The sequence below is a fragment of the Amaranthus tricolor genome, chromosome 4 (genome assembly GCF_026212465.1).
Source record: "Amaranthus tricolor cultivar Red isolate AtriRed21 chromosome 4, ASM2621246v1, whole genome shotgun sequence".
NCBI classification, from domain to species: Eukaryota; Viridiplantae; Streptophyta; class Magnoliopsida; order Caryophyllales; family Amaranthaceae; genus Amaranthus; species Amaranthus tricolor.
Window position 1 is genome coordinate 23107608 of NC_080050.1, and position 11042 is coordinate 23118649.

The following is an 11042-nucleotide window of genomic DNA, read 5'->3' on the forward strand; positions in this document are numbered from 1 at the left end:
AAACAACATAACAAACAAGTAACAACCATGGGTAAGCCATCTAACCTACCAAAAGGTTTCTTTTTACAAAAATATTCTTCATATTATTAATTCCATGAGAGATTATAATTAGTAGACTCACTAATTCAAAAAGTAGTAGCACTTCACAACAATCATATAAAATCACTTTACTAAAGCCTCATTAGCGGCTGATTGTCACTTGAATCATTGAGATGATAAGATCACTCATTAGTCCTCATGGTTATTATGTTTTTACATTTTAAGATTTAAATTGTGGTATTAGGTGGTAATAAAAATTATTAATAAAATTAAAGTTTTTTTATGATTAATGTTTTGTTACTATTGAAATAACATGGTATATTTTATAAAAATTTATGTTTTAAAATCATCATCGATTACTATCATCATTCATTGTGGATCTCGCTCATAGAAACTATATAATTAAAGTTTGGGGAGAAATAAAAAACGACAAATCATACATATAAAGAAGAATATGGCCAAAAAATCTCTCAGCCCGAAATACATACACTTACAAATTAAGACAAGACAAGATAAAAAACACGTCAAGATAATTTAACATATAAATTTACAGTACTTAGAAATCATTATCATTGTCACCCTAAGTAGTTAATATATTGGACACAATGTTGTGTATAGATTGTTGTATGAACATTCAACAAAAAGTATAACTTAATTTTGTAAACCCACTAAACATGATCTATGAAAACAAAGCATCAGATCACGCATAAAGGCATAAAAGGCGTAAAGACATTAAGCTATCTTTACGCATAGCCGAAACTAACCTTAGCTACCATATAAATCTAATGTTAGTAATAGTCTAATAGAATTATTTAAAAATAAAAAATTAAAAAAATAAATAAATAAATAAATAACTAATAGAATAGTGTCAATGGTGGACAACCACCTTCATTATGTGTAGGACAAACTCACAAATGGAACTCAAAAGTACACTTTTATATACATCATCACCTCCCTTTGTTACTCCATCAACTAAAAGTGTCTTTCTCATTGTAATAAATTTATCCTATTTCTATTTTTAAAAATAATATACATTGTTTTCTAAATTTTTATTTACATATTAATGTTACATTTTCATTCTATACACACATTTCTCTCAATAACCTATAAATTTATTTTTATCTTTTTTCTAGATGAAAAGTAAGTCTTTATTTTTAGATGAATAATTTACGAATTACAGCCTTTAAGATTAGAACTTTTGCGAATTACAGTCTTAAAGTTTATTTTTTGCGAATTATAACCTTCAAAGTATCAAACTATACACCATTAAGGTCAAATGACCATTAACCAACCCAAATGACCATTGACCAGCCTAAATGACCGCCTCACGCAATCTTATTACATTACTTTGGCTATAATATGATTGGAAAAAAAAACTCTTTTTTAAGAAGTTACTTCTTTCATTCCAAAATTAGTCGTTGTAATATAATCATTTTTTAGAAATTACTTCATTCATTCCAAAATTAGTATTTTCTTTTTTTTTTTTGCACTTATATCACACGTTCAATTACATTGCATCTGATTTTGTACACTTTTAATATGAGACTCAAATTTTATCTTACTAACTCAAGAATTAAAATTTATTAGTGAAAAGTTTATATTAAAATTAATTTGGAAAAGGAAAAAATAGTAAATTGTTTAATTAATTTATTTTCCAATTCATAATAGAGGTTAGAGAGATTCTTAGTGTGGTTTTTCTCTCTATTAGGCCTAAAACGAGTATCCACGTGAAATCTCAAATGCATAATAATTTGTGTATTTTCTTTTTTAGTTTTGTATTTGCACGAAGAGTTTTTAAACTCCATATTACTATTGACCCCTTTAGTAGTATTCATTTCCTAAACAACAAGAGAGAAAAAAAAGACCATTTTGATTTCTTTTAATTTTATTTTTAGAAAATGATCGTCTATTTCAAACATGTTATCCGTCATTCGGGTTCATTGGAAGCAATACCTTTAAAGCTTAGATTATTAAGATAAACTAGAAAAATAACATAATTATTTTCATATATATTAGAGATTTCAAAAGTGTTCTCCTCTTTAATTAGATCTTTAAAAAGGTATCTTATTAAACCAGAATCCTTGAAGCAAAGATGAAAAACAACTTTATAGAAGTAGAAGTATATAATAACTACATAGAATAACTTTTATGAATCGCTTTTGGCTAAGCTTGGCCAATATAAAGCATGCATCCTCTTTTGGATCACTTCAAAGCCTAATATATTCTCATCATCCCATGAGCGACGACCGACTTCATTAGTTTTGTTATAAAAAAAAAAGGTTTAAAGTTATTATCCAAATAAAGAATATAAAAAGTCAAGATCTAAACTCACAATATTGAAATCAACTATGATACTTATATATATATATATATATATATATATATATATATATATATATATATATATATATATATATATATATATATATATATATATATATATATATATATATATATATATATATATATATATATATATATATATATATATATATATATGTATGTATATGTATATGTATATGTATATGTATATGTATATGTATATATATATATATATATATATATATATATATATATATATATATATATATATATATATATATATATATATATTATATATATATACATATATATATATATATATATATATATATATATATATACATATATTATATATATATATATATATATATATATATATATATATATATATATATATATATATATATATACATATATATATATATATATATATATATATATATAATCTCTAATAAGAAGGGGTTTGAAAATAAGAAGGATAGGAAGCAATTTCATCTGTTAAATCTTATTAATGGTCCATCTTGCACGCGGTTCAAAAAAAAAAATTGTGATGTTTTCTTAATTAATATGTGATACTTTCTGTATAAACATATGTCACTTGAAATTGTGATGTTTTCTAAATTAATATGTGATGCTTTCTTCATAAACATGTGTTATTAGATCTTCTGCTAAAACAACTTTCTAAATTAGGTCTTTGGGCGTCGGAAATTTGGTTATCCTCCTCCTTTGGCCCCCTAGACTCATTGAGTAGCTGAGAGAAATACTGGAGCCATCTGGTTTTGATGTCCTCTTGTCTCAAGAGGACTCGTCTCCCTCATCCTTGATGTATTTCACTACCTCTAAGTCTTGCCGCTGCCTGCACCTAGTCCTTGCCAACTTAAAAATCTGCTTCTCCCCCTCTTTGGTGTCAAGCTTACGATACAAGTCCTTATAACCACGGTTTTTTGCCTCCGTAACCGCTTTCTTTGCCACCCTCTTTGCTTCTTTATAGCTCACTCTCTTTTCTATCCTATCCTCCTCTTCCGTGCATGCCATTAGTTCCTTAAATCTCTTGTTTTTATCCTTTATCTTCTTTTCCATCTCATTGTTCCACCACCACGACTCTTTGAACACTTTTGGTTTACCCGACGACACCCCCAAGGTCTCTTTTGCCACTTTTCTAATTGTTTTTGCCATGTTCACCCACATTTTATTCGCATCCTTTGAATGACTTGGGAAGCCCAATAAGCTTATCTTGCTTGACAGGGTTGTAATCATATCCCCTTTAAGTCTCCCCCACATGATCTTTTCCCTGGTCTCAACCTTCTTCTCTACGATTTTCTTCCTGATCCTGAAAACCAGTACTAAAAGCCTATGTTGGGTGGGCATCTCTGTACCCAACACCACCTTACAATCCAAGCATGAGGCCCGATCTCCCTTGCGCACTAAGAAATAGTCTACTTGGGTTGCATGCCCGCCATTGTTATATGTGATCAAATGCTCATCTTTCTTTCTAAAAATCGAATTTGCTATAACCAATTCTTTTGCTAGCGCAAACTCGAGCAAATGCTCCCCACTCTCATTCCTTGGCCCCAAACCAAACCCTCCATGAACTGAGTTATAATTGCTTGCATCTCTGCCTATATGTCCGTTAAAGTCTCCTCTTAAGAAAACTTTCTCATCTTCTGGGATATTTCTCAGGAGATCTCCTAGGTTATCCCATAACTCGCACTTCACCTGCTCATCGAGCCCAACTTGGGGCCCGTACGCGCTGACAATGGATATGATCTCTTCCCCCACCGCTATCCTAACTAGCATAATCATGTCATTACATCTCCTTACTTCAACCAATTGTTTTAGGATATCGTTCGACACTAGGATGCCAACCCCGTTATGTCTGCCGTCCAGACCTGCATACAACAACTTATATCCCTTTATACCTTTTGCCTTTTGCCCCTTCCACCTAGTCTCCTGAACACATGCTACATGAATCCTATATTTAGAAAGCTCATTGGCCAACTCCAACGACTTGGCTTCTAGGGTGCCTATGTTCCAAGTCCTCACTCTTAGTTCTAGATACTGCTTACGTTGTCCCCCCTGACCCCCTCTCCTTGGACCTAACCTTAGGTGACCATAATTGCTTCCGAACTCTATATTCAACTATAACTAATTAAGATAAAAGATTACAAACAGTTCACTAACATAAATCAACACAAAATAAACAAATAAACACAATAAATAAAAATAAAAAACACAAAATATCGAACGAACACAAAGTCAGTATTTGAAAACAAAGATAAAATCTAGAAAAAAAGAAATGCAAGACAATAAAACACTAATGAGAAGAAGGACACATATAAAACCCAAATTATATTGAATAATTTACCAATTTACCAAACACATTTATTTCTAATGATCCTTATAGAAATACTTCTATAGTTCTATATATACTTCCTCCAATTTTTTTAACCTGCATCCAAATCAACTTTTATATTGTTTATTATTTGAAATTTTACACTTTATAGCTATTATACGATAAAAAACATAATCATTTCACATGTGAGATCTTATTTTATTCGTGTTGTCGAATATTTTCATAATATAGAATTTTTACAATATTTAATTGTGTTTGGATGCAAGCAAAAAAAATCAAAGAAAGTATTATAATTTTATTACTAAAATAATATACTCCCTTAGTCTCATTCATTTTGTATTAATTGTCATTTTAGTTAGTCTCACTCACTCATTTTGTATCATTTTTATTTTTAGACAATAACACATTTCCTTCTTTAATCTCATCTATAAAATAAATTCTTTTTAATTTTATCTAAATAATTTATTTTTAATTTTATCTAAACAATTTATGGTTGTCCTTCATTTATTACAAATATATATTTTTTCAATGGTAAACTCAGATAAATGTTTGTCAAAACGAGAGGGTATTAAAGTGCATGTAGATGTAGGCTATAGCCATATACGCCATATACAGTAGGACTTAAAAAGCCAAGACAGTTTCAATGGATTACTGCTAAAGCAGACGCTCCCTCTCCAAATTTGCGTCCCCCAAAAATAAACATTACAACAAAACACCTCCAACCAAAACTATGATCTTCAATTATTCTTCTCATCTTCCTCCTCCTCTTCTCCCCTCTTAATATATTACCCACCAACACTATCATTTCTTTTCATGGCTAAACCAACGGCTATTTTTCTTGTCTCCCTAACATTCACCGCCATTTTCACTACCATCACTCTCGCTACTGTCACTGAAATTGACTCACTGCTAGCTTTCAAACGCACTATCAACGATCCACTTGGCGCTTTAAACGGTTGGGATTCTTCCACACCATTAGCTCCTTGTGACTGGAATGGCGTCTCCTGTTACTTTAGCAGAGTTCATCAACTCCGTCTCCCTCGTCTTCAACTTACCGCCGTTCTTTCTCCTCAACTTGCTAATTTACGCCAGTTGCGTAGATTAAGCCTTCATTCTAACCATTTTCATGGCTCTATTCCTTCATCTTTCTCCTCTTTCTCTCTCCTCCGTGCTCTTTACCTCCATAATAACTCCCTTTCCGGCGTTATTCCTCATGGTCTTCTCTCTATTAACAATCTTCTTGTCGTTAATCTCGCCGGTAACCATCTTTCCGGCATTATTTCAGGCGGATTATCTACTAATCTTCGTGTTCTTGACCTTTCTTATAATAATTTTTCAGGCCAAATTCCCACGAATTTCTCTGAAACTTCACAACTAATGCTTATAAATCTTTCTTCAAATAGATTTTCCGGTGCGATTCCGGCGAGTATTGGTGTGCTTCAATCTCTGCAATACTTATGGCTTGACTCGAATCTCCTTGTTGGAACTATTCCTTCGGCGATCCTCAACTGTACCTCGCTTGTTCATATCTCGGCTGAAGATAATTTCATTTCCGGTAGTATACCGGCGACTATTGGAGCAATGCCGCAGCTGGAAATACTTTCTTTGACCTCCAACAACCTTTCTGGTGTAGTTCCTGTTTCATTGTTTTGCAATAAATCCAGTACTATGTCAGTTCGATTTGTTTTCCTTGGATTAAATTCCCTCACGGGGCTAGTAAAGCCGCCAAATGGGCGCACGTTTAATGGTGGTTTGGAGGTATTAGACCTTCACGAGAATCGCATTGTTGGTGAGCTTCCTAATTGGGTGGCGGATATTCCAACGTTGAGGGTTTTGGATTTTTCTAGTAACCTCTTCACTGGGTCTCTTATTGCAGATTTTGGGAATTTGACCGTATTAGAGGAGCTTAGGGTGGCCAATAATTCTCTCAGAGGTGAAGTTCCTACTGAATTGGCACAATGTAGGTTTTTGAAGGTTCTTGATCTTGAAGGGAATCACTTTTCTGGGAGAATACCTAATTTTTTGGGGAATTTGAAAATTTTGAGGGTATTATCACTAGGTAGGAATAGTTTTTTGGGCTCTATTGTCTTTGATGTTGGGAGTATACAGAGTTTAGAAGTACTGAATTTGAGTGAAAATGAGTTGACTGGGGTGGTCCCAAATGATGTGCTACAACTCTCTAATTTGACTACTTTGAACCTCAGCTATAATAAATTTTCTGGGCAAGTTCCTGTAAGAATTGGGAATATGAAGAGTTTAGCCGTGTTGAATTTGAGTAATTGTGGATTTTCAGGTCCCATTCCAACAAGCATCGGTAGTTTGATGAGGCTAAGAGTTTTAGACTTAAGCAAACAAAAGATTTCTGGGAATTTACCTGCTGAGTTATTTGGGTTGCCAAATTTAGAGGTAGTTGCATTACAGGAGAACAATTTGGAGGGAGATGCCATTGAAGGATTTAGTAGTCTGGTTGGTTTAAAGTCCTTGAATCTAAGCTCAAATTCTCTATCAGGTGCTATTCCAGAGACTTTCGGATTTCTTCGGTCTCTGAATGTGCTTTCTCTATCAGACAATCGAATCTATGGGAAGATTCCACCTGAACTTGGCAATTGTTCAGAGTTAAAAGTGCTTGAACTTGGAAGGAATCGTTTGGCGGGCGAAATCCCAAATTCTTTCTCAAGATTGTCACATTTGAGAGAGCTTGATTTGGGTCATAATGATTTGGATGGTGATATTTCAGAAGAGTTATCCAAATGTTCTAATTTGGAGTATTTGATCTTGGATTCCAACCATATATCAGGGGCTATACCAGGATCATTATCCAAATTGGTACGCCTTAAAGTGCTAGATCTTTCATCAAATAATTTGACTGGTTCTATCCCAGAAAACCTTGCCCATATTTCCGGCTTGCAAAACCTTAATTTGTCCTCAAATCATATAGAAGGTGAGATCCCAAAAACCTTAGGCTCCCACTTCAATGATCCTTCATTGTTTGCAAACAACAGAAACCTGTGTGGCTTTCCATTAAAGAAAGAGTGCTCATATGTGAGAAGAAGAAAGCTTAGGAAGTTGTTATTATTTATTGGTGCTGCACTTGCTGGAGTTGTCCTACTGTCACTATGTTGTTGTGGCTACATCATTAGCCTCCTTCGATGGCGAGAGAGGCTCAAAGCAAAGGCAACCGGAGGAGAGAAGAAACCTAGCCCACCGAGAAGAAGCTCAGGGGTAGATAGAAGTCGAAGAAGCAGTGAAAATGGTGTCCCAAAACTTGTCATGTTCAGTAACAAGATAACACTAGCTGAAGCCTTAGAAGCAACAAGACAATTCGATGAAGAAAATGTCCTAAGTCGAGGCAAGTATGGGATAGTATTCAAGGCGACATTTGCTGATGGAATGGTCCTTGCAATCCGGAGATTACCAGACGGATTCCTTGATGATCGAGCATTCAAAAAGGAAGCTGAGATGCTTGGGAAAGTGAAGCATCGAAATCTGACCGTGTTAAGAGGGTATTATGCAGGTCCACCTGATATAAGACTGCTTGTTTATGACTACATGCCTAATGGAAACTTGGCTACTCTTCTTCAAGAAGCATCACATCATGATGGGCATGTCCTAAATTGGCCTATGAGACACTTAATTGCACTTGGGATTGCCCGGGGAATAGCATTTTTGCACTCAATAGATATGGTTCATGGTGATATAAAGCCTCAAAATGTGTTATTTGATGCTGATTTTGAAGCACATTTATCCGAATTCGGACTGGATAGGTTGACAATTGCAACACCAGTTGAAGCCTCAACATCAACTCCCCCAATAGGAACAATTGGGTATGTTGCCCCGGAAATGTTATTAAGTGGAGAAATTACAAAAGAAAGGGATGTGTATAGTTTTGGCATTGTTTTATTGGAGATTTTAACAGGGAAAAAACCCATTATGTTTGATCAAGATGAAGACATTGTAAAATGGGTAAAAAAACAATTACAAAAGGGTCAAATATCAGATTTACTAGACCCAGGTTTACTAGAACTTGATCCAGAGTCATCCGAATGGGAGGAGTTTTTACTAGGGATCAAAGTGGGACTCCTATGCACTGCACCAGACCCGAGCGAAAGACCCTCAATGAGCGATGTCGTGTTCATGCTCGAGGGTTGTCGGGTTGGACCTGATATCATGTCGTCCGCGGATCCAACCACTCTACCTTCTCCTGCTGGGTAGCCACTAACCACTAACCCCAAACCCAGGAAGAATAAGTCAAGATTATGTGATTATGTATCAATTTTTAACAAAATATATTGTTGATTTTGATGTGTTTTATAAAATTATGTTAATTTTGCAAGTTGGTTGGTTTGCCTGTATTGTAGAATGATGCATGAATATTAAATTAAATATAGTATTAGTAAGAGTGTAGCAGTCAGTCAAGCAATTAGCAATGAAGCCGGAAATTCAGCATGAGAAAATGTAAAGAAAGGATAAATATTCCCGCCAAAAACGGGAGACACGCGGCAAATAAGAGAAAAGTAGCCGTTAAAGATTGATGTTAGTTTATTAAGTTGTATAATGCTCCTAATGTCCCGTGAAGACGTCAGAACTGCCAAAGAAAAGGAAAGGGGTCCGACTTTCTTTGTTTTTGTCTTTAGAACAGAATACTTCTATTATATAAGCAATGTTTTACAAGAAAAATGAGAAATCGTTTTTTAATGAGATATCGATGACATAACCATTAAAAATGATTTCTTTGATTTCACGTTAATATGAATTATTTATATATACAAACTATCATCTAAGAATAAGGAAATTAAATAATTACAAATATATTGTACATAATAAGAATATTTACAAAATATTCTAAAGATACTAAAGATAAGACTCTATTACACCCCCACAGTCGAATCGGAAAGTTTGCGAACGCTGAGACTAGAAAGAAAATCATCAAAAAGAATTTTAGGAAGGTCTTTGATGAATATATCTGCAATTTGATAACGTGAAGGTACATGAAGAACCCGAACATCACCACGTTTGACCTTTTCACGAACAAAATGAATATCCATCTCAATATGTTTAGTGCATTGATGATTAACCGGGTTGGCGGAAGGTAAATTGCACTAACATTATCACAATACACAAGAGTAGTAGTAGGAATAGGACAATGTAGCTCGAGAAGTAAATTACGAATCCAACAGGTTTCGGAAACAACATTAGCAACACCACGATACTCAGCCTCAACACTGGACCTAGAAACTGTGGGCTGACGCTTAGAGCACCAAGAGACTAAGTTGTCACCCAAAAATACACAATAATCGGACGTCGAGCGACGAGTATCAGGACAACCACCCCAATCAACATCTGTATAAGACAAAAGAGATGAAATCGAGGACTTGTAAAGTTGCAAACCATGATCAATAGTACCACGAACATAATGAAGAATACGATGGAGAGCAGCCATGTGTTGAACTCTAGGATCATGCATAATAAAAGAGACAAACTTGTTGAACAACATACGAAATATCCAATCAAGTGAAAGTAAGATACTGTAAAGCATCGGCAAAGCAACTATACAAGGTAGGATTGTCGTAAGGAGAACTAGAGTCAGTGCTGAGTTTGCTGGTCGTAGCAACAGGAGTGAGAGCATGTTTACAATCAGACATACCAGCTTTCTCAAGTATCTCGATGGCATATTTACATTGAGAGAGAAAAAGACCTGCAAAAGTGCGAGAAACAGCAATACTTAAAAAAATAACTAAGAGGACCCAAGTCCTTCATGGCAAACTTTGAGCTCAGCTTAGTCATGATAGACTGACGAAGAGAATCAAGGTTACTGTGTGGAATTTTAAAAAGCTTTGGTTGCCATGTGGAAAACCCAATACGTCAGGGTTAGCACGTGGAATTTTTCATTTTTTTAATGTTTGTTGTACTCACTTTTTCTCCATCAAATTTATTATTTAATAAAATAATATATTCACAATCTAAAATATTCTATTTTTCATTATTTTGGTGAACATTCCTTGTGGAAACTTCATTAAGCAACGAAGAAAGTACTAAAATTAGGGTGACTATGAATAATTATGTCACAAAAATGTAATACAAAAAGAAAAATGTTTCCCAGAACAACAAATAGAAATACTTAAAATGGAAATGAATATATCAACTAAAAAAGGAGGAAATAATCTTTTGCTCCCCACCTGTAGGAGTTAGTTTTACGATCAATAAAAAATCATTGTGAGAGAAAAAAAAAATTAAAGATTGTTTGTTATAAGTTTGGGTTTGTACACAAAACCCACCTTTAATGTGAAATTATATGTGAGTTATTTTTCAAACACTCCCCCTCACATAT

At 33.9% G+C, this 11042-nt stretch overlaps 2 protein-coding genes across 2 annotated transcripts; one reads left to right on the top strand and one right to left on the bottom strand.

Annotated features, from left to right (window-relative positions):
- The first annotated feature begins 5318 nt into the window (after window positions 1–5318).
- Window positions 5319–9102, top strand: LOC130811541 (probable LRR receptor-like serine/threonine-protein kinase At4g36180). Its single transcript, XM_057677869.1, has one exon. It carries the CDS (start codon window positions 5528–5530, stop codon window positions 8924–8926), a length of 3399 nt encoding a protein of 1132 aa, XP_057533852.1. The 5' UTR covers window positions 5319–5527; the 3' UTR covers window positions 8927–9102.
- Window positions 9103–9582: 480 nt separating this feature from the next.
- LOC130810857 (uncharacterized mitochondrial protein AtMg00810-like) lies at window positions 9583–10154 on the bottom strand. The gene is made up of 2 exons (XM_057676982.1): window positions 9819–10154; window positions 9583–9732 (listed from the first exon to the last, which is right to left on the bottom strand). The coding sequence occupies exons 1-2, from the start codon at window positions 10152–10154 to the stop codon at window positions 9583–9585; spliced, it is 486 nt and encodes a 161-aa protein (XP_057532965.1).
- Between the last annotated feature and the right edge of the window lie 888 nt (window positions 10155–11042).